We start from the raw sequence: 25,697 nt of genomic DNA on the forward strand, positions 1-25,697 counted from the left end.
TTGCTTTCATTCATTGTCGTCTTGTAACCTATAGTGCAAATTGCAGATTTGCTGGGGTGTTTTTATGAATAACCCGTTCGTTTCATACGCGTCGCGTTTAAGTGAAACAAAAGATGCCTCGCAATTAAAGTACATATTTAATTGCTTTTTCCACTTTAGTTTTAAATGCTTTTGCAAGAATTTCATTATACTCGGCTCGCTTAGATAAGAAAGAACTTGTTCTCAGTTTGAAATAAATATTTTTATAATGAACTGAACTGCTACTAGCATTCTAATGTACAGGGTTCATAAATATATATACATTTTCGCCTTATATTATCTAGATTAATAATTTCGGGAAACTGTTCTAACTTTCTTATGTTCTTTGTCTTATATAATCCTATCTCTTTATTATTAAATTCGAAACCTCCACTGTAATCATTGTAATCAAACTAGTCCACACAAAAGTCCAGCCCTCAGTTCTCCATATACATCCGAATTTAGCGCGCGTGCCAAATGTGCTCTGTATTTGGAGTCGCATAGTGCTCACTAAAGAAACACCCGATCCATTCTATAAAGTCTTAAGTGAAGTTTAATTATAATGAAGTAACTACGTTTTAGATTGTCGAGGAATCGCAGCGGGGGTGACCTCGTGACGATGTGACACAGACTACCGATATAGATGCACTGGCTTTCACACTTGAGGATATGTTATCGGACGATCCCTTGGAGATGGCTGATGCATTCAGCTATTGTTCTTTTTTATATAATTGATATGGCGTCATGTATTTTATTAGCCATGACATTTGAAGGGGCCCCTTCAGAAGGGGCACCAAATTGGTGTGTTCCAATTTTCATTTTTGAGTAATCATCGAATGTGCCCAGCCTAACTCGTTTAGATTTCAGATTCATCATGATTTTACACTAAGTTATATACATAGTCTAATTACTAAGAGGACTTCTATTTTCTATTTAAAGATTCGTTGTCATACGGTTGATTGGATTTCAATGTATGACTCAACTCAGTGATATATTTGTTATATCGAAAATAGACTAAGACAGTGTTTTAAAATTATCTAACATGTGTTACTTCATAATAAAGATATATTTCTTCATAATAAAGATACATATAAGACCGGATAAGGAACGAATACGTCCGCGGAAGTTTCAAAGTAGCCCCAATTAGAGAGAAACTCCTTGAAACCCGACTAAGATGGTACGGCCACATACAAAGAAGAGGAAAGGACCATGTCGTCAATATTGCATTGAACCTTCCGGAACAACCGAGAGGAAGAGGAAGACCAAAATCCACATGGTGGTCCAATATTAGAACCGACCTAGAGAACCTGAACATAGCAGAAGAGACAACCCAGAACCGACGACTCTGGCGCAAAGTGACAAAGAGACCCGACCCCACGTAGGTGGGATAAGGGAAGGAAGAAGAAGAAGAAGAAGAGTGTTACTTCATAATAAAGTATGTCGGTCGACTTTTAACCGTAACTGTATTTTTCTAGTAGTAATTTTTTTGTAGGTTGATAAAGATAGTTTATTTTTCTAGTAGGCATATTACAATGCGCTTATGAACGTCAAATAAAGCTACATCGGCTATAACCTTACACCACTGCTCGAGAAGAATTAAATCCCTCCTCAATTGGAGTTAATCATGAATGTTTGATAGATTCTTGTAAATAATAATACATAATAATAATTCAGCCTATATACGTCCCACTGCTGGGCACAGGCCTCTCATCATGCGCGAGAGGGTTTGGGCTGTAGTCCCCACGCTCGCCAATGCGGGTTGAGGACTTCACATACACCTTTGAATTTCTTCATGGATATATGCAGGTTTGCTAACGATGTTTTCCTTCACCGAAAAGCTAGTGGTAAATATCAAATGATATTCCGTACATAAGTTCCGAAAACTCATTGTTACGACCCAGGATTTGAACCCGCGACCTTCGTATTGAAAGTCGATCCGTCCGTATAGAGATTTTTGTATTTTTAATTTTTTTATGGAATTCCTCTGTTCAGTTACAATGTTACCTATTATGCCTCTATTATCATATTGTTATCATAAAAGATATTTGGAATATCCAAGTTATACTAATTCGTTTCGAAGATTTGCCATCCTTAACAGACTGTTTGACCAGCTGCTCGTAGCACCTTCATCAACGCTGTTGCTTGACCATACATCGACCTTATTGGAACGATATAAAGCTTACAACTGATTAGTTGACAGTAATATATTTTCGAAGTCAATACCAGTGACAGAAGGCAATGTTTGCAGCTTAATTGTTGTGACATTGCTTTGCGATGATACTTGTAGTGTGAATCCATTATAATGCATAGCAGAATGTTAGATCACATTAAATCTAGTTTCACTATTGCTAAATAAATATAATTTGATAACGTGACAATAATTACAAAAAAAAAACTTTAAGACTAGACTACACTTAAGACCTTGCTTCGTTAAAATTGCTGCAATTTGAGTTAAGTTTTCTTCACCCTTTATGAAAATTAACCCTTAAATTAGCACCGTCAAGTTAATGCTTCTTGCACGTGCTTATGAATTTTTGCGAAGGATTATTTCCTGTCCCCAAATCTCGTGACATGAGCCCATTAATCTAGCTAGAGTAATAATATTTCATGCAAGAAACTGCGGTAGGATGTGTCATTACTAACTTGCCTGCTTGAAAAACTTTCTTAAAAGATAATATTATTTTTTCTATAATATAAAATGATCCTTAAAACTTTTATCACTAAACGTTATCTTTGTTTGCTTTATCTCCAAACTACTACTTGCACTCGTAGTACTATTTACTTACTACCTGTACTGCCTTTGCAAAATTTCTAAATCCTTTTGATATTTTCGCAAACGACCACCTGTAGACCGTTAATCTTTGTTAAACAACAGGTCACTCAGGTAACTAAATGTTCAAGCTTCCTGCAAAATTAGACTTTGCTTATATGACATTAAGGTCGACATTATTATAACTTGATCAGTTGTATTTTTGTGTAGGCTCGTGCTGCTTGTCTATACATTTTGGGGTTTTATTGTACTTTGGGACATGGTCGGTACTTTTATGTGGTTGATTTATAAGGTGGTTGATTTTGATTGAACCGTGATATGATATTGTTTAGTCTTGAAATGTTCAATGTTTTTTAGGACTACAAATGTTACACCTACACTTTGTAACATTGTCCAAGCGTTTTTATTATTGTCAGTTTTTCCAAAGAACTAAGGTTTTCATTATATAAGTAAAGCTGTCGTTCTTTCACATAACCAAGAAATCATTTTAAAAAACACATAAACTTGCATTGCATTAGATTGGTCTGATTTTGCAAAATGGACGATTTTACTACGAAACTCACGAGTTTCTTTTTATCTAATTTTAGCGTTTATAATTTTAACCTTTATAAATCTCAGAATTATCAATTGAAGTGCCAAGTAACAGTAGTTCTTTGGAAAACGTGGCATTTGTAATCTATGCCAATTCATGGAACGTGTTTTTTTCACGAGAAGTGTATTTCCAATCCAAAGCTATTTTATAATGTATTCTTTCATGAAAACAGTTTTTGCCAGAACCGTGTAATATCGTACATCGATCGAAGTATTTATAGTTACAACGTAAACGATTCGCAGTCTAAACAACGCCCATTTCATTGATTCCTTCTTTCTCAATATAAATATTTTCTTCAATTGTTATTTCATGCATATTATGAATGGAAACTAAATCTAGTCCTCTTGCCAACTTGATACTGTCATGCGGACTTTTGCATCAATGCCAAATGCCTTGCTTATCACTTGGCAATATTGACACCTATGCACGTTAAAGTATATTTGGGTGTTATTTAAAAGCCATTGCATTATGTTATTATTGTTTGTAAGGTTTATATTGAGCGTAAATAGCAGGCAATCCAAGTTGCTATCAGATATATCGGAGCGGTCAACATGCTCAAATATCTGAACAAGCGTCTTGATAATAAAGGCTGTGTCCAGATATTTGTGAACACCTTGGCCGCACCGATATATCTGATGGCGACTCCACTAACACCAACACTGACTGGCCAGTAGAGGGTCTTTGGTCTTTGCAATTCTCAGTTAAAACTGTAGCTGATGGTACTATCAAAGAATTTGATTTCCTACCCATTTTGTCTTTGTCACAGTGACAATAGTTAGAGGTGTCTAGCGGCTTTCATATTGATTATCACTGTGACAAAGTACAAAATGGGTAGGAAATTAAATTATTTGCCTGTACCTAATACCTAATATAATCTGTTGGTAAGAGAAAATAGCATCCAAATGAAGTAAATTATTTTCGTCTTGCAGGTAGGTATACATTTATAAAACATTTGTCAAAAAGCCAAGTTCTCTTGGTTTCTTGTCGGTCCCATATTGGGATCCCCCTTCTAATTGAGGGGGGATTTAAATCTTCTCGAGGCAGAGGTGTAAGGTTAAAGCCGGTGTAGTTTTATTTGACGTTCATAAGCGCATTGTGATACTTGAATAATAAACTATCTTTATCTTTAAGTGTGGCTTCGTATGTGCGGATTGCAGCTTTTACCGTATTTGTTTATTCTGTCAGTCTTCGTTTTGCTGTAAATCGAGTTTACCGCGAATACCATATTTATTTGTCTTCGGGATTCTTTGCTTCCCCTTCCTTATAACCTGGTTTGTTTTTCAAAAATCTTTACCAACTGTGCTTATTAATACTTAACGTAGTTTCATGTGGGACTTCTAGTAACTTCTAAATCTGCTTATAGACATTGGCATTTAAATGCCAATTTTAGTTATTTATGGATTTTGCTATGTTACATGAACAAATATGCCCAGTGTCTTAACTTGAATTCTTATCCTCAAAGGGTTTTTGCTCTAACCATTTTGATTTCCAATTGGGAATACCGCGACCTTCCCAGGGATGTAGGCTACAAGATAAACGCGCACTTACCTATTCATTCCAAAAATTTAATGGAGTTCCAGATAACTTCTAAGGTAAGGTTATCTTAACTTCGGTTAAATATTAGAAGCATAATTAGGTCAGATGTTATTCAAATGCTCTTTTAGATGTTTGTTATAATTACAAAGTGGTTTTAAATTAGTATGTCTTGGGCTTCTCGGTCATCGTCGTCATTTAGTTACATCTTTTGCATCGTAATTCAAGTTGCTATTATTATGCCTACGAGTAGTATGTACTATATTTACATAACTATACATGTCATTCATTCATTGGAATCCCGTTGTCTTTTTTATCCCACGTTCGTTCATACGATCTCACTTGCCGTACGAAAGATCCATATACCACCTTGAAAATAACAACATTCCTATATCAGTCCAGTATAATACCAACCACAAAAACTTCATGGCTGCCAGTATTACCAAGGATACGATCTATTTAGGTACACATTATTTTCTAAGACAGTGGTTCCCAAAGTTGACTGAGCTCCGACCCATCCAGTGCCAAATTCAGGACCCACCTCTTGGCCGTCTTAAAAAGGGGACATAAAATAGTATTGGTAACGCTCAGATCGCCCGATCGGTCGGAATTTCGTCAGGGCCCACTCAATATTCGCTCGCGACCCACCAATGGGTCGCGACCCATCGTTAGGAACATGTTGTTCTAAGAAACTAATTGCAAAGGTATCTTCAGTGGTTTATCGGCGTACGAAATAAGTACGTAAGGCATGGGTCTTCCCCAAGAATGTTTTCATTTCTCAATAATCTGTTGTTTGCATCGTCCACACTATTAACTGGCAATAATACTGCTATTATGCCTTTTTGTAGACATAAGATCCACCGATTATCAGTATGTGTGTCGCTGTAGTACGCTGTCTTTATCTAAAGATTCTCTGCGATCTTGACCAGGGGGTCTAGCCAAGATCAACATAAAAAAACGCCAAAATTAGGATGACTGATTTGATCAGTCATCCTAATACATTTTCTTGCTACATCTACTGGTTCTAAATCAAAGTCAATATATTCTTTATCAAAATAGGCCTAGCAATATAGCAATAGGTTTCATAAAGGCTTATGTACTTTTAAATTGTCAGGTTCAAATATTGTATTTCTTATTTATCAATAACTTTGTCCAAACTTTGCAATACATTTACACCTTTCTCAGTATATGAACGTGTTTCCAACAGTCGGCCACAATTGAAATTCCACACACACAAACTATCCGAACAGATCGGAGTCACTTCAAAGATACAGGTGGCGGGACAGACGCTGTTTACATTGCCCGACCTTGTAGAGGAAATGCTTGTGCGGATAGGTATACTTAGCCAAAGGATTCGACATTGTGAAATTTATATATATTTTCGCCAAGCTTGTTAAGGTAGAAACATGTGCACAATTCGATTTCTAAGATTTTTGTCTTCTCTAAAAGGGCTTCTTTTAACTTTGAATATTTTTTTACTGATTTTCTACTAGGACAAATAAAATACCTAAGTCTGACCGATCGATGAGTTAGCCAATCGCTTTGTCCTTTCAGTATATGGGGGCTTAGCCAAGAAGCCAATCGTTGATAGAAAACGCCGATCGAAACAAGTATTGTATTGTGTGTATTGTATTGTATGAAAATAATCACGTGACTTTTCGTAGCATCTGTCATCTCGATACATTTATTCTTTTTGTTTGGGGTTAAAATTGTCATATTGGCTAGGCCCCTTGGGATCACCAGCTTACGTATCAGCGATGATATCGACCTCCCGTACAGTCGGTAGCTTTGCGATATTGTAAAACTATCAACACTTATTGTACTGTAAATTCCTGTGATGTTTACCGACGTGTGCCTATTGTGGGGTTCTCGGAAGCACCCTAAGAGGAATCCCACATGCCGTCACGTTCTGACTTCAGCTGTCACTGTTGATAGGTATGTAGCTAATTTTGGATGGATTTGTATTGGAAACAAGTGTGTCGGTGGTTTTTGAAGCGAGATTTGAAAGTATGAAATTCATATCAAATGCGTTCATACTTTGAATGCCTTCTGAATCGTAATCAGGCAAAGGACAAATGGGATAAAAGGGTATCTAAATATATAAAACAGTCTTATGAAATAGACACTGAGAGCCTGAGAGACAGCGCACAGCCTAAACCATTACCACCATAAACCAGGTACCTCAAACATAATCTTGAAATGTTTGTTTCACTCCTCAGAAAGGATTTTTGGAAATTCAACCCCTAAGAGTATGAAAATGGTGTTAATTTTTCTTCTATGCAGACAAATAAGCGGGTGGTTATTTGATACACAGAGAGCCTCAAAAATTCATAAAGTCATATTGATGTGTAACAAAATTTGATTGTATTTTTTTTTTGCGGTTATATAATGTATATGATATGCCTCCCGTAACGGGAAAATAATATGAAATGAGTCGGACGTTACACTAAAGCACCTTCAAACCACATATCACGTCATATTGTAGTATTTTGTTTATCAAATAAATAAATAAATAAATATTATAGGACATTCTTACACAGATTGACTAAGTCCCACGGTAAGCCCAAGGAGGCTTGTGTTATGGGTACTCAGACAACGATATACATAATATATAAATACTTAAATACATAGAAAACACCCATGACTCAGGAACAAATATCTGTGCTCATCACACAAATAAATGCCCTTACCGGGATTCGAACCCAGGACCATCGGCATCACAGGCAGGGTCACTACCCACCAGGCCAGACCGGTCGTCAAATATTTATAATTTCCTTCTTCCTGTGGCCTTTTGACCTCCTTAAACAGAATTTTATCAATTTTAACTTTTTAACCGCCGTTGTCTACCGCTGCTGCTGATTATCGTGCTACTAATTAAAACACTGATAGCAGTGGTAAAGGCAAATACACCGGTGGGGATGGGGGCTATAGCCCAAAGTCCCAAACCCACTTGTACAATGAGATGAGGTCTGAGGCAGCAGTGGGATGACATATATATACAAAGGTTATTGATTCTGATGCTACATAGTCCGGTATTTGGTTAAATCTGTGTGATATTGCGTGTATTTTTACGAAGCAGCCGGAAACGAGCGATATCCGAAACTGAAGGCGTTGCCGCGGCTCGCTCTCGATTTCGTTTTGCAATGTTGCAACCAATATTGTTGGAAGTCTAGTTCTAGGTCTGCTTAACATCAGGCGGGCCGTATGCTTGTTTGCCACTGATGTAGTATATAAAAAAAGAAGTCACAGATGCGAATTACAAGTGTCACTTTATAGTGTTGGAAATTGTTTTAGACCATCCTTAAGGGGTCCACTGACTATCAGTCCGCCGGACGATATCGGTCTGTCAGTTAGAACAAAAATTTGACAGTTCCGAACAACTGACAGGCCGATATCGTCCGGCGGACTGATAGTCAGTGGGCCCCTTTACGTCAACATGTAAATTGTAATTGCTGCGAAACGTATAAGTCGATTTCTTAATGAAAATGCTTCAAGAATCAAGAATCTTACCACTAAATTACCTATGTCGCAGACTTTATCTTTTGATATGTCTTGCAAAATAGAAGGAATAACTAAATAAAAATTAGAGACGGAATTAATGTTACATCCATTTTTTTTTTTTTTAATTTTTTTACATCCATTACGTTATGTATATTCAAATGTTGTTCGCGTTGCTTTAGAAGGGAAGTATACAATTATTTCTCCGTCTACGTTTAATATCCAAACTGTAAACTGGTATTATATAATAACCTGCTATTATAAAGTCAATGTCATAAATCAAATGAACTGGATGGGTATAATCTACGAAACGATGCTTAGGCTTAATGGCAGGATAGTCTTCTTACTGAAGGCATATCATCTACAAATATACATTATTTGCTTTTGCAAAAACTTAGTTCCAGACTGTTTTATTTTTAACTCTCTTACGGCGTTTTAGGGTTAAAAAAAGAAACTTCGCTCACTTCGGAATTAATATTTTATGCTATTCTTCCCCAAAAATAAATAATATTGTATACAATCGAAATTAAACTATCGTGAGACATATTTCAAAATATTTAGATCACTACGTTTTCACTCACTATTATACACACGAAACATGTCGAGAAAAGCGATTAAAAATAATAGTGAATGAAACCGTAGTGATCTAAATATTTTGGAATATTGTATACTTTCAAAAACATATTTTTAAAATATAGTGTAAAATTAATACTCATTGCTTTGTTTTTCATACCGCCTGCCTGTCTTTATAAATTTTCCTATCCACTCATCCGTCTAAACTAAACAATAATATTAGATAAAGATTATGATGGACGCACGCGCACGGTTATAGTAACTCGTAAAAACGATAACATTAAACACTCCCGCCTCTGATATGATAAAAATATCCCTTTTTATCTTTCTGTTCATGAAAAATTAGTTTGATGTTTTGCCGGTTTGTGTTTTGATTCAATTTGTATTTATTATGCTGGCCTTATTGTTCATTTAAATTAAGAGGCAACCAGGAGTGGTACCTCCGTGGGTTTTGAAGCTAGAGCAATGATTTTTTCACAGATTAATATTATTAATATCTGTGTCGGACTTTTACTTTCTTATATTTTTGTTTTTTAAAGCGCTAGAGCACTTCAAATGTGACGTTTTCAACCAAAAGGTACCACATTGTCGCTTGGTGATAAGGTTGATTTCTAATTGAAGCTATATGGAAATAGCGCCTTACTGATAAGCGACAATAAGTACCCTTTTGGTTGAAAATGGCACAAATATTCGCAAAAACGGCTTAATTTACTAGGCCGCAAAGAGAAGCATGGTATTTAAAACTGACATCAAAGCCTAAAAAGCGGAACAGTCCGCCACAGATAATTTAATTACTATTTAGATCTCAAAATTTCGTTACGATTGGTTAAGTTTTAAAGCACGAAACATTTGAGTACAAAAACCTAATTTTTTGAGATTTTTACGCAAGATTTTTCGCCTAACTTGGCGTTGTCCTTATCGCATCTAGTTATAGGAGCCGCTCCCGTTAGCTAGACGGATATAATCACCTAAAATATTTAAATCTCAGCTCCCATAACCTCTTAAATCATGATAAACTTCTTAAAAATATTTTGTTTATATTTTTAGTTCATGTTCGTTGTTTACAACATGAAATTTTTTCGCCCTCCACGCAAATACCAGCAGTCGCCGCATATGTTCAATCTCTGAAGCGATTGATAATATCCAGAATCGATTGAAGAATTCCAAAAAGGATTTCAAGATTTATTTGCGAATTCTTTTGACTCTATTCACTAAGTCCGATTTTAGTCGTGTACCAATTTGTTTATCAAATTCAGTGAAACTGGATATTTGTAAGGACTTTATGGAAAATTGTGTGTTACGATGAATAAGTCAAAATCCACAAAGAAATATCATAAAAATCTGTTAATGTTAATGGTGCAAACAAAACCAAGAATTTTAAGTAAGTAGTTAATTTACATCAAAATCTCAACAAACTAGCAAAAGATAAAGATAAACCTTGTAATTACAAAATTTAATATAAAGAAAGTCCAACATAATATGTAACGCGATTGTCTTCAAAGATAAATCTTAATTGCTACCGTCGCAATTGTTTAAAATCACCGAGAGCGTTTTCGATTGTTTTCGTACGTATAATAAATATTGTTTCTAACGAGACGGTACATAAAATAAACAGAAAACATCCATTGATCAGCTGTCGCATAATGAGTGCAGCAAATACCAGAGGAAGCAAACTACAAATCATTGAAGACGGTATTGATTATAAACATACAGTAAATATCTTGACAGCTTCCGCTATATATAAACAGCTTTAGCGATTCAAACGGAACGGGTATTATCTTGCTCCAGTTATTGTAACTGTCAATCAATTGAGAAATAAGGTTAAATTAAATTTAGAGATAATTTAGATACCAATTGAAGAATATGGAAGGATATACACGAAAAATCACGTATTTGTGTCTAAAACTGGTTCTTATTATGATAGAACTATGGATTATAGTCTCCATGGATAGAACCGTAATAATGGCGTTTGGCATTTATGGGAAGTATAACAAGTCGTTGATTATTATTTACAACGACGGGACTTAATCGCGTAAAATAAGTATTAAATTTACCTCCGACGTTTCGAGGACGGCGTTGTCCCCGTGGTCTCGGAGAAGACTGGCTAAAGTTGACATCAACATCTTCTAGGCGCGCGAGTTTGATAATCGCTTGCCCCTATCAGTTATTTTGACATTTGTGTTTTATAGAAAAAGACAAAACAGAGGTTTGCTAAGTTTTATGAATAAGAGACTTATTCTCTTATGTCTATGAGTAAGTTTGTAGCGTAATATCCGACTTGTGTACCATTTACAGTTACTTACAAGTTGCTGAAAGGACCCTAATTTTCTGCATCCCTTCTTATGGCACTCTTGAGACGTGGCGGTGTAATGTAATAGAGGGGCCAAAATAGATAACATTTAGTTAAGATAAACAGTGTTTGTCGAGGATCAAATCAAACAGTGTTTGTCGAGGATCAAATCTAAATACTGTATAAATCTAGGCAATAAAAAGCTTTAGGTTCAGCTCATCAAATACTGTAGAGGCAGATAAGTTTGATAAGATAATATCATGCTGATGATATACATTTTTCCGTTTATTAAATCTCATTTAGATACTTCTCTCCCATTGGCGAAGAAATCGCGACACGGAAATGGAGATGGATAGGACATACTATTCGAAGAGGGGAAACGAATAACGCAACCGTCGCTTTCGGTTGGAAACCGCCGGACGGAAGCCGTGGCTCCGGGCGCCCTGTACACTCTTGGCAGCGGTCCGTCATGAGTGAGCTACGAGCGGTCGGGTTGAGCAGGTTGCTGGAGCGAGGCCAGAAGGGTCGCTGAAGATAGGAAGGAGTGGCGCGAGCTTGTGAAGGCCCTTAGCACCTCTGGGGTGCCATAGGACAACAACAACAACAACAACTAGATACTTCTGGGACTAGGACAAAAGTAACAATTATTGAAATTGTTAACTTATAACATTGCACAAAATACAGCAACAAAAATTTACATTCTCTACCAGTCAAACGGAACAGAGTTACACACAGATGGCACCGTAAATCAATAATATCATTAATATCTTGTACACATACATTGTTAGTTATATATTTCGACCTGCTTCCTTATACAAGTTAATTCAAATAGAACATTTACACATTTATTTTATTTTATTTATATCAATAAATTCTCATCGACCATTATCATAAAGTCACCATTGCTTGCTTCCTGATTATAATCATGCACATATTTCATCCCACATATAGCGAAGAGTCCTTTTAGATATGACATTAAAGATGGATGAACGTCTAGATTCCTGTGACGGATGGCTGGAGGCTAAATCTGTGCTCAGACTGCACTTAATGTGCTTTGCTACAAGTACTGAAGTTCTTATGTGTTTGCAATAAGGTTCAAGAATTGTCAGTTAACATTGTGGACGATGGGAAAGTTGATATGTCTAGGACTCTAGGTATACGGACGTTTGAGTCCCGGTAAAGTCTACGAGATTGAGTAGAAGGGCAAGTTTGTAATGAAAGAATTGAAAATTAAATTAACTGGTTTGCTTGCGCAATCACGTAACATTTCGGGATATGAAGCCAAAAAAAGTAATAATTTTTATGAAATGAAAGCTTGAAACTTAGTTTGCTCGGCATTTTAATTTTACAATTTCTTGGTAAATAGACTAAAATTGTCGACATTTAATGTCGTTTAATAGTCAATCTTCCTTTAAGCTAAATAATATCAGAAATGATTGCTTCTAGAGACAAGAATAACTACATATAATAGGATTGGACCCACAAAACCACACCCCAGAAATAAAGAAAAATCAATGAAAAACCCTAGGAAACTACGTAACTAACCTGCCAAGTGACACGTGATGTAAATTACACGCGAAGGGGACATATTTAGTAGTTTAGTAGCAGGATGCGCTTCCGGACTGTACTAATTTTGTACCTGGGGCCTGGCGCGGTGTCGAACGCTTGGCGAAAAACGATAATAAGGATAATATTTTGAGAAAATATAAGTTTCTATCATCGAACGAGTGAATTGACAGTCGATTTGGGGTGCACGTTTCATGTTTGTTGGACGATATCTTGAATATCTTTATCCAATATTAATGAATTTGGTCGGACCGTAGTTCAGAATAATATATTTTTTTACGTTTATATATGAGAATCGATCGGGATCGGCTAGGAGATAATGTGCCCCAGCCCGAACAGAAGGGCGACTACTATTATTAGTAAAATGTTCATTTTTGAAAAAAAGAACTTTTCCTAATTTAACGCTTTCATTATGTAGAATAACGGCTCGCAAATAGGTACTTACATTTCATTTCAAGGTTTTTAACAATTCATTTGAACATAACAATGTTCAAATGAATTGTTAAAAACCTTGAAAGCTGTATTTATGTAAGTAGTCTATTATTGCAGAACAATTTATAAGTGGAACATGTTAAAAACCTAACCTATTTCTAGAAAACAACCTTGTGGTAATTGACTGAGGTATTATACCTAGTGATGTCATTTGCCTACTGTAATACGTAACTAAGTATGTGTTTCAAAGAAATCTATGAGTAGATGTTGACTATTGACTATAGTGTGTAACGAGCATATTTATACCTGCTTTACCCCGCATAATTATTCATAAAACTCAGCAAACCTGTGTTAAATTTTGGCCCTTTCTAAGAAACACAAAAGTGAAAATGGCCGATAAGGACAAACAATAACCTAGGGCTTGCTACTCTTGCTAGACCTCACCGGCGTTTATGAATAACGTCATTACTTCATTCGCCAATTTTTTAAATAATACATTAACTAAGTTTCTTAATTGAAGTAGAAATGTGAAATTTCCTCATCTAAATGATTCATTGGAACCCGTGAAGCCTCTAATTTGTACTCCAGTTTCCTTTTTAGCACCAAAACCTCTTTCTTTGTGCTTTACCCTATATTTAGTGCAGGTTTTGATGCATCACTCTTTAAGCTCGTGTTAATTATATTTGCACACGCACTCATATTTTTAAATTAGCCTTTGTTTACATTAACACACCGGGAAGTTTTATTTAAAAAAAGTTTCGCCGATGCGTCGTTCGTGTAGGTAACTTATTTTCAAAATATCTAAATTCAGAATCTACTCATCTTTTTAATCTGATGAGGATTGAAAAATTATGATTTGCTTTGTTTGCATTGCGGAGTTTTTGGAAATTGCATTTGGTACAATGTAAGTTTTAAGGCTAGTTATTAATACCAAAAACAAAAAAAGCTTACACATTACTTCCCTGGGTTTGATATTACTCGTACGTTGGCTGAGAATACGTTTGTGCCATATCCAGTTTTGAAAAAAATCGTTTTTTATTGACACCTAAAATAACAAAACTTAAGCTATAATTGACACCAATCGATTAAAAAAAAAATTTTTTTTTAATATTGTGCCGTATCCGCATTTTACTATACTAAAGGATAATTAGTTAATTACACTGTTAACAAAAAATTATCACAAAAATTGTGACATATCCAAAACTTCGTGTCATAATGTCATACATTGTACGTTTACCATTAACTCATCAAAACCGAATAAAACAAAAATGCTCTTATTTTATTTCATGATTACCATTTAAAAAAAATTGCTCAAAGGTTAACTGGAAGAGATCCCTTAAGGGATAAGTTCGCCTTTGTACAAATGATGCGTTTTTCTCGTGTTTTATGTTTATTTTTGTACTATAAAGAGTTTTACTACTACTACTAAATTCAAAATATTTGTATGGTAATAATAGTAAACATGCGCCTTAATGATTAATAAGTTGAATATTTCCTAAATATAACTTTTTGATTTTTATTGTTTGCTTCTTTTCGCTCTCCTGCAAACCAATGTAAGTGGCGTATGCCACGAACGTTTTCTCACCCGACGATTAATAGATATCACCAAAGATAGATATAACTCCGTAATAGATGGATACAGTCTAAGGAAAAAACGTACCTCGAAAATCAAGAAAATTTGATTCTCGCTCAGAGGGCGCTACTAGTTTTGGCCTACAGTCGTATAGATGGCGTTGACGGTTTCGTTTGTTATTTAACAATTTTAACGCATATCAGTGAAAGAACATGGGTCAAAATCATAAAAATAATTAATGCAAATAAAAAAATTCATTTATCTATATTTAAATACATTCTATCGTATTTTTATAAATCTTCATTTTTAGTTTTAAAGTGTGTCGACAGATGGCAGTGAATTTACTGGGGTTACAAAATTTACTATGACAGTACCGCTCTAGTATAAGTTACTCTATGATATCACGAAGTTGAGAGTACATTCAGTACTAATGTAAAGTATTATTGAAAACTCCATGAACGCACAACTATTGCCAACTGAACCAACACTTTCGGAACATTTTTCATTAAAAATATAATTTCGAAGCACTCGTCCTTCCAACCCCCGTCCACCCTCCCCTGCACCCTACCCCCGACGTCTGGCAGCTAAATGCAGTTACGGCCGGCGGGCCGGAACACTTTACCTCGCCATATGGCTTGAGGCTTCGGTTATTTATATTGTTTTTTTTTGTGCTGAGACTATCGGCTGTTACTTGTAATGCCAGACATGTAGTTCTATTGATTTGTTATTTAGCGGTTTTAATATAAGTATAGTTTTAGGTTCTTATTTCAAGCAACAGGAAAAAGGAACATAACACTTCTTAGATTTTCGTCTGTTTGAATTAGTGTAATAATCTCCTCAATCTCTTTTATTATTGGCGATATACAATTATACTGCCAATAATGTACAGACAGTTGATTAATTTGATTTCTGTACATTTATATAGTCCGCAGGATCAGTTATAATTTAGATACTTTACAGTCTTTACTAGCAATTTCCACCTTTAAATATTCCAATTTTTTCTAAGAATCTCATTAGTACGAAATCCGTCTCACGAGCGATCAGTTAAACCATAACGCTACTGGTTACTTCCTTATCCAGCACAAAAATAGCATATCCTAATCTTTTGCGATCTACCATAAAATTCTAAACAACCTGTAAATAGACCCTAATGACAGCGATTTAGATGAAACTCGCCATTTCGTTAAGGCCAGTGGCAACATTAGTTAATACAATCTAGCTGACCATGTTTGAACTTTATTGCAACAAGATAAGGCATACAGATGGCCAATGTATTGTTAATAGTACAATCACTATCAGAGCGGTAGTGTGTAGGCCGCTTCCTTATCCAGCTTCCGGCGCGCACGCATCTGGGCTGTTTAGTCCTATAACGACGTAAGTGAATAGGCGTTTTTGTTGTAAATTTAGCTGTTTTGGGTTGGGGGAATTTATAGACGTTTTTGAGACCATAAGGTACCGGCACAAGTACGATGAGTCAGACTTGCGAAATGAAAAATATATGTTTTGGACTTGGATTGTTTTTATCATGTTAGGTTTAAAATTAGAGTAGCTAAACACACAAGGTTGTCTGGAAGAGATCGCTTTTTAGCGATAAGACCGCCTGTTGTTTACCTCTGCTTGTGATTCTGTTTTCTTTTGTATTGTTTTCTCTTATTAAGGTGTGCAATAAAGAGTATTTGTATTGTATTGTATTTTTGTGTGCAAGATTCAAGTGGACTTGCATTCCTAAATAAAAATTGATAACAAAAAGGAAGTCATAAAAGCTCGATTGTACTTAGACTTTCTTAGATTGGGTTGAGAGGGGAGGATAGGTTGAGAAATCCCCATTATGATATAAATTATAAAGCTTAATGTGGCATTGAAAAGCAAGGATTCGATTTAATAACTATTTGCGAACTTTACATGAGGTGACCCTCATGTAAAGTTTCTCTAGGTCTCTAATTAAAAATAAACGTATGTAGTACCACATGACGACATTCTCTCAATGTTAATTATTATACACGCTCATTTACCAGAATATAGTAATTTCCTTCATCAACACGATTATGAACACAAGTGCTGTTTTGTGCGGCTCAGTGTTCAATTAGCTACGTACAAGTTGCATTTGTTTTGCGGTGACGTTATGTCTGACATTACGTAAAATGCTTGCGCAGGTTAGGAACCATTTTGTAGATCATAGTTTTTCTTGGCATTTCTTCGATTTTTATTGGGTAATTAATCTCTGTAATTATATGCTACATTTTCATCTTTCTTCGGTTTTGTAATGTTTATTCAATATTTGCTTCTTGAATTGTATCTCTAGTTTTGATCTATTGCTTTATTGACCTATAAATTCTAATATTCATAATGTTTTGCAATACAGTTTTACAAATCTGTAATATGATCTATATTAAATTTTGTTGGAGTTGCGCCAAACATTATAACGTTTAGATTTCTGATAAATCTATATTGATGTCATGCTAATGTATGACATTCTGTCGGGAAACATGTGACTTAATCGATTAGCTGAATGTAAAACAAATCTTAGTGTTTATTATTAGACCGAGTAAGGGCGACAATCTCAGTTTATAAATAAACGAATAAAACCGGCTAATTACAAACATTGCCAAGAGCGTCACTCAGCTATGACGTCTTATTTTGCAGCCAAGTGAATTTAATAACAAATTTAACCAAAAGTGTCTAAGCAGATAATGATTATGTAACAAAACTAACTAAAGTGAACAGTGACAGTCTAACTGAAGTGTAAAGTGAAACAGATGTGAGTGACTTAAAAAAAATATCACCTATGGTCGGAACCATGATGTGGTTCAAACGGGAGCCGAAGGTTGTGGACAAACCTTCAGAGAATGGGACGGTGAAGGGAGAGAACGGGATGGTGAATAGACTGAGAAGGAAGAAGGCGATAACCCTCAAGCCGACGAGGGAGTCGAGCGAGAGGGAAACGTCGACGGAGAGTGAGAAGGAGAAACGACGACATTCTGACATTTTGGACATGAAAGTTTCGCTAGGTAAGTTGTTTGAAAAATATGTTTAATATGATTTCCTTGCCATTTGAGAAAGATGACGATATTCTTTATTTAGTTTCATAAAACATTTGAAGGAAATAACGGCGAATGCTTTCAAAGTCAGACATTGTTGTTCTACTTATATTTATATATTTTATTAATAGTAAACAGTTCATTTTACAATAATTACAGATTATTAAACCTTCAAATTAAATCTTACACAATACTTAAAAAAAAATACCTAAGAACTAAAAATAATCTATAAAAAAAAACCTTAACTATAAATAAAACTAAAGTAACCTATAAAAAACTACTCGAATAACCCACCCCGCATCGTTCCCGACGCAAAGGTGCCCATCACGCTCGCTGCGTTTCCGCGTTGAACCGCAATTGACAACCTCTGCGCCAGGAACGACCCGGTGCGGGGGTCGTGGCCCCTCTCCGGCAGGTGGCCCCTCTACTTATATTATGTTCATTGTATTGTGATGTTTAATTGAATACAATGCACTCGAAATTATGCGTATTAGGAGCTTTATCGAACATGAATATGAGTTAAGAAGTCATTATTACCCGGTTGTCATATAAAGACGTTATAATTATAATATGACTATTGCCATGCGGGCGTTCTTGATAACTGTCTCCATGGCATAGTGTAAATAAAATGTGATATTTATTTGTCACAGAACTGGTTTTGAGAATAGGTAGTATGTATCTAGAACAATTGATACTTAAGTAATTAAAACATAATGCAATTGTTCCGACAGTATACAAGTTTCATCGTTCATTTAAATAAATGAATTTCTTGGATTTAAAAATTAAACGACGTGCTTTTGAAAAATAAGGGACATGGAATAAATAACTTTCTGAAAGTAGGCCACCTATAGGAAACTTTAATAATACGTAGAAACCATTAATATATTTATTATATAAATGAAGACCTTGAAGCACGACACAAAGGGTGGCCTGTGGGTGGCTCTAATGTATATTTTTCATTTATGGGTTTGGGTTGTTTAAGCAAGGTCTCTGTATCGATTATTTTGACAACAGTCTGAATAATAAATCATTGTGGAAATATCAATTTTACATGATACTATAGTATTACGTTTTACGATAATAATTAGGGCTCGGAATTTTGCGTGCGATTACTGACATATTTAGGAGAGAGAGCACCGCTTTTTATCGATATCTCGAAATAAAATAACACTTCCGAGCAAATACCTACTTTGCTTATCAACTCGTCATAAAAAATAAAGGTTTTCGTAATTATACTCATTTCAATAAAGCTCATTGAAAAATGTTCACTGTCATCAGAAAGATTGATGTATTATTTAATAAGGACACAAATAAAATAAAACTGGATTTATCTATACCATCGATAAACAGTGATGTTAGTGGTGAACAGGACAAACACCCATCATTAGTACAGAGGCGAACTTATCCCTTTAAGGGGATCTCTTCCAGAAAAAATAATGGAAAATTAAATTAATGGAGAGGCCGCTTATTTAAATTAAACTACAAATTCACACAAAGAAAATGTGTATCAGTTTTAAACATATCGTTGATAAAACAGGCTTTAAAAATGTATTACACGTATGACATAAAGTGATATTGGCACATACCACATAACCTTGAACTCAGAGGTTTAAGTCAATTGACAATAGCTCGAGTGAAACAAGGCTAGTTGATAACCTGATAATGAGTCATGGTCTGAATTAAACGTTAAAAAACAATTTCGACACGTGCATAGTGAAATAGAAAACGGTGAACTGTCACTAGACTTATATTGACTGGGATATAGACCGTGATTACCTTTTGTATTATTTATGAGCTCCCGATATTTCGACGCTATGTCCCGGTCAATATAAGTCTTGTGAAACTAACCGTGAATCATTCAAAACTCTAATGGTAAACTGTCACGTTTAAAATGTAAAGTATTTTTGATAAATGGTGGTTAAAAAAGCCAACTGTGGTTAAAAAAATAAAATAAACAATTGTAGAAAATAAAATGTCACTTCGGTTTAGAAACTTCGAAACTTAATGCCATGCCAATAAAATGATCTATTGTTCATTAATTGAAACGATTTTTTATTCAATTGTTAATGAATAATGATTTTTGTTATAAAATAATCAAATTACTCTCAAATTTCGCATCAATCATTGGTTCAACAATATAAATACTTCCAATTTCTCAAAGTTGGTAAAGAGATTATAATGTTAACAATTTACTTGTTAACCATGCTGATTGGGCTTTGGTCACAGGAATTACATTATCGGGCGAAGTGTCGAACTTTTGATAAACTCCTGTTTTGTTTCAACGATATGCTTTGGTTTGTTTCAAAGTTCATGGTTAAAGTTATCTGTTATGTTAACAACTTGGAAATTAGCGGTCCGATAAATAAGAGATTTGTTTTCTTTTGTTATTTTTTAAAAATAATTACACATCTCTTTATTGAAATTGATATTTCATTAAAAGAAATTAATTTCAAGTTAAGTTCTATTTTTTTCTGAAATACTGAGCAGATGAAACCAATTCAATAACTGAGATGAACATGAACGAATCGACTAATGTCCTAAAACTAGCACTAGATTGGTACTTAGAAAACCATACGCTACTCAGAACCAAAGACCACCAGGCAGTAAAGCTATTCTTAGTGCATAAAGCTATTGAAAATAAACTGTAGTTCCAAGCGGTTTTAGACCCAATGATTAAAGTTATAAAAGCTATGTGTTTATTATTGTGACCGTTTTAAACCGTTGACCGTCTGACACGTGGCGATTTTTTGCATTTGGACAAAGGAACATTGAAAAACGATGCTTAACTAATTTTAGGAGGTTTGAATGGAAGAGCCTCGTTTAACACTTTAACTAAACATGTTCAGAGAGAAGGCTGGCAACGCAATTACAACCTCTCTGGTGTTGCGGGTGTTCATGGACGACGGTAATCGCTTAATATCAGGCGATTTATTTGCTTGTTTCCCTCCTATATATCATTCAAAAGTACTCACAGAAGCATGAACATTTTTAATTGTTACTAGTAAACGTTACTCTAAATTAAATACTCAATTAATATTTTAGTGGCTTAGTAATTATTTCGGCAGCTTCTCATATAAGGTTAATAATATAATACAATACACGCACCAATATACACCTTTAATAACCTATCCAGTTCAACTACGCAGACTGTCTCGTGATCTGATTCACGCACAAAAAACGTAACCGAAATATGTTCCGTTTGAATTCGCCAACGGCCCAACGGTCTCGCGGATGACGTGGTTAAGGGCATAAATTGCTGGTGGTTTTTACACACCGGGGGATATCAGTAGAATTGCCAATATTTGTTGCAAAAACACTTTAAAAAAGATAGCTTTAATTTCGAAAAGTTAAAGAAAAACAGAAAAATAAAACTTTCCTCGGAATTTAAATCATGGACTTTCTTTCGAGACAGCTAAACTTATGAATGCAAATGTTAAAAATTTCGTAAGCAGCGTACGACTTTGCCTGGTACTAAATTAGAAGACTTTTATTTTAGCTGTAGTTTCAAATATCACGCTCGTTTTTAGTAAACTCCACTGTAATTCTAAGAAATATAACTAATTATCTCATTTACATAGCAGTATCGATATCAAAATGATGAGACTACCGAATATAAGAATGACCTCATTTTTTATCACACCACAGCAGTTTATAATTTAACGAACTACGTCATCCGATCATTTCACTTCCAAAAAGATACAACGGGCCTTTAATTCCAATATACATACAGCACTTTAAATTTGCATACTAGAAACTTAACAAAAAGACGAAAATGTATTGAACTTCAAAGACACGTTAGTCATTTTGAAAGTAAAGCATCAGACAATGATGTGATGACTCATACGCATCGCATATATGTTGAGAACCCCTCTGCCTGTTCTGTTGGAAACAAAATGTAATAAGTTCGTAAGTACTCTAATAGCGTTGATTCTTTTTAACAACCACGTAGAAAGGTTCTTTTAAAACGTCATGTGTTATAAAGATAGTGATTTTAATTAATTTAAAGCTTTATGATTTATAAATAAAACACACGTTGTATAAAAAAATAAATAAATAAACGTTTATTCAAAGATCTTACTTACAACTAACTAGGTACATATTTTCTTCTGCCAAACCACACAGTGGTTTGTTGGCAGACGAGGCTCCTTTGCGTTTGTGTTAGCGGTTGATATGTAATTGCACTTTCAATATCGGATAAAATAAAATTCAACTCTAATCCTTATCCAATTCAATGCAAGCTTCATATTTTGATACGAGCTTGTCCCTACTAATAGCAAAACTTAACTGAAATTTGGTAGACTTTCTGTCACTGCAGGCTTACCATTGGTCAATGGTGTTGCTGATGATTTTGCATGCATTTCGGCATGAGTTGACGTGTTGACGTTGACTAGGTCGATGATCTATGAATAAGTGGGGGGTCATAATCTAGAATGAGGAAGTGACCATGTGATTGTTGCCGTTTAGGTGTGAGGGACATGCCAATGTAGAATAACGGCTATGTCGGAAATCAGTGTTGTGTGTAAAGTTTAAAAAAATTTATTAAATACAGTAATTGTAAAAGATGGTCGAGGCGAGACTTATTGCTAAAGGAAGAAGATTTTTGAAATCTTCTTCTTAGTTCTTTCTGCTGCTGGCTGAGCCTTTAAGCTTCTCAACAAATAATGAGGATTATTGTATTGTATGTTAAAAATACACTACCTGAATATTTTGTAGTAATTGCACTACTATAAAATTAAGTTAAGTACATATGTAACTAGAGACTGATGACCCCACAGTCAAACTCATTATTGAGTTTTGCGGGGCTATGATTATTGTATGAATACTCTGTATTTTATTAAATAAATAAATAATAATAATAATAAAATAATACATTGACTTCAATCGAAAATTATAGGCATAATAATGTTTGAGTTGTACGCGGTGTGAGTTATTAACAGCTCTTATGAGTAGGTAACATAATATTCATCATATTAAATTCTCCAGGGCATCCCTGGGATGACGTAGTGGCCTGCAGCTTAAATTTCGGACATTATTTGTTCGTGTCAGTTTTCTAATACATATGATATTATGGTATTTAATGAAAATGATCGAAAGCATACTTACAATTTACAATGCAAATCCCAACAAAACATGTAACTAAGACATTAACCATTACCTAATGACAAAAGAAAACAGCGGCACTTTAACCATTTACGACGTTGACTGAATCATGTAAACAAGCTTTGTCAACAGTTTAACTACTGTTACTCCTTGCGCAAGCGATTACTTTACCAAGTACACTGGCAGTGATAACGCAACCTGCTGTTATGTTATATACAACATAAGCAAACCACAGGTGGTTTATGAAAAAAGGGTCTTTGATAACCAACATTTTGCGGCAACTAAATATTTACATATTTTTGTGACCTTTTTTGTATTTGAACAAATAACATTTAATTTGATATGTTCTAGAAATGACGAAACTATAATTTCATTATTGACTGACATGATTAAGATGCCAGAATACGATTTGCTAAGGGAATTTAGTGTGTTGAGGTTGGTACGCACCTCTTCTATACTTTATCTATAGTGGAATTCAAAAACGGACTATGAACATACGAATTTTAAATAACTATTTACGCATACCACAACCGGCTTATCTATTTACCAAACACTAAAACCGCATTTCAAAACGTGTTTTAATTAAATGCTCGCCTACTTTCAATAAAAACTTAAAGCCAGATTAAGCTATGTCTAATCTGCATACACAGGAATCTCGTATTCAGGTTAATACTGCTCTCAAAACCAGTTCTAGGTTTGTTGACACCAACGCACTCGTAGATAACAGAGAAAATTACGATAAAGAGATAGGCCGTTAGGTAATACTTAATTGTGTTTATTTTCAGAGCCTACTCACTTTTACTAGACAAAACAATGAAATAGAGAACTTAATAGGCACTGCATAAGGTACTAATTTGAATGATAAAGTAAATGGAGTTAATGTAGCAGCATAGTAGCCATAAAGTCTTGTTTAACCCACGGGTGTACGTGAAATTAAAAAAAAAAACTTTCACCCTTGTTTTACAAAAGATAAACAAAACGTTTTACGTAAATTTAAATGTTTCAAATTTCACTGTCCACGTAGAAAGCGTCGCCTACCGTATTGTATGTTAATGTTAATTAGGATAATAGCCTTCTTGCAAAGCATTCGCCGTTCTAACAGCCGTGAGTCATTCTGTAATCTTGACATTGTCTCGTCATTCGACAATTGATTGATTGAAATACTTTTTGTACTGTCTGATCTCAGAACATTGTGTGATTTTTTATTGTTAATTGCATATACCTTTAATGGTGCTGACTACAAACAAATAAATGGCAAGGAAACATATAGTCCTCTAACTCTAGAATCTAATAACGCCTTTAAAATGTTCCGACAGAACGGAGAGATGAGAGCGACGAATCGTTGTACGAATCAGCTGATTGCCAGAGCGACGCCATATCAGCCAGTGATGATGCGACCCCGAGACTCAGTAAGAGCCCCACCATGAGCAAGGAATCTCTCAAACTGGCCGTAACTGACGAGGAGGTAGATTTTGCGAAAAATAAGAAAACACATCGAAAAACCATGTCATTATCGAACCCTCTGGAAATAGTCAAGAACCTTGGCGATGACTGGTTCGATCACAAAAGAGATCTTGACAAACATTCTGACAAAAAGAAATCCAGAGAAAGCCTTTGGAGTGAAGAGGAAAAAGACTCGGTTCATGGATCTACCACGAAACTAGAACAGATGAGGAAGAATAGCAAGAAAGAGGATAAGAGTAATTCTAGCAGTAGAAAAAGTAGTACCACTGATGCTCCTAAATCAAGGAAGAGTAGTAAAGGTTCCTCCGTTGGCTCTTTCTTCCTCAGAAGGAAAAAGACTCCGACGACTGTCAAGCCAGTGGAAGCTGTGGCTGAAGCTATTGACAAAATCGTCAGTACGACTGAAGTTCTAAATTATACTAGATCCTTTCTGGAAGAGGAAAAGCGACATGCGTCCTTAAACTCACAAGATAGCAAACCTTCTGAAGACACCGATACTGACGAAGAACTACCAACACCTAAAGTAATCGGAGAACACAGGCGGAGGTTAAGCCGACAGACTTCTAGAAGCAAAAGCAAGGTCAGAGGGAAAAGTCAGACTGTCAAAGTGAACACATTAAGGAAATCACATAGTGGGACTTTGAAGAAGTCAAAGAAGAAGATTAAGACTCCTCAAGCTGTAAGAAGTAGGCAGGCGAGTGTCGTAGAATCAACGCCTATTGTAAAAAATAAATTTGATGCTAGCAACACCAACAAGCATAACTCCTGGCTGTTTAGCGGAAATAGAGGTGAGTTATTTTTTAATATTAAACTTATTAGAAAGTAAGGATTAAAAGTCAGTATACAAATCCACATCATTTATTTATTTATTAAAATTACAGTACGTTACAAATTGGCATAGGATCGGATTTTGTTTAACCTCGAATGTCACTCCGGAATCCAAGTCATCTGAATATTGATGGCTTGACCATTAAACAATCGATGCACCGACCTTAGCGTGGTCTTGAGGCGTCGCGGTAGTCACGACAAACGTTTGTCAGTTTGTCGGTCATCCGCCACTTCCTCATCCTGTCGGTAACATCGTCCACATTGTTAACTGTCAATTTTTAAACCTTATCGTAAAGACATAAGGTCCGCCATTTTGTGGTTGAAACGATTTATTATCCGCGGTCGTTGCGTTTAAGCTGATTAGGCGTACATACCATTATTGTAGAAACTAATGGTTTATTTCCCTAATTCCCGTTTAGCTC

The 25,697-nt window shown here is 35.2% G+C and overlaps 1 protein-coding gene across 2 annotated transcripts in view; it reads left to right on the plus strand.

Moving 5' to 3' along the window:
• Positions 1-25,697, plus strand: part of LOC134751865 (rho guanine nucleotide exchange factor 1-like) — a 97,418-nt gene that overhangs the window by 5,775 nt on the left and 65,946 nt on the right. For both annotated transcript variants that reach the window (XM_063687387.1, XM_063687383.1), the window contains exons 2-3: positions 17,489-17,853; positions 24,300-25,235. In XM_063687387.1, the coding sequence (XP_063543457.1) occupies positions 17,631-17,853; positions 24,300-25,235 (1,159 nt within the window). In that variant the 5' untranslated portion in view covers positions 17,489-17,630. The remainder of the gene's footprint in view (positions 1-17,488; positions 17,854-24,299; positions 25,236-25,697) is intronic.

Source organism: Cydia strobilella, chromosome 23 (genome assembly GCF_947568885.1).
Source record: "Cydia strobilella chromosome 23, ilCydStro3.1, whole genome shotgun sequence".
Taxonomy (NCBI): Eukaryota; Metazoa; Arthropoda; class Insecta; order Lepidoptera; family Tortricidae; genus Cydia; species Cydia strobilella.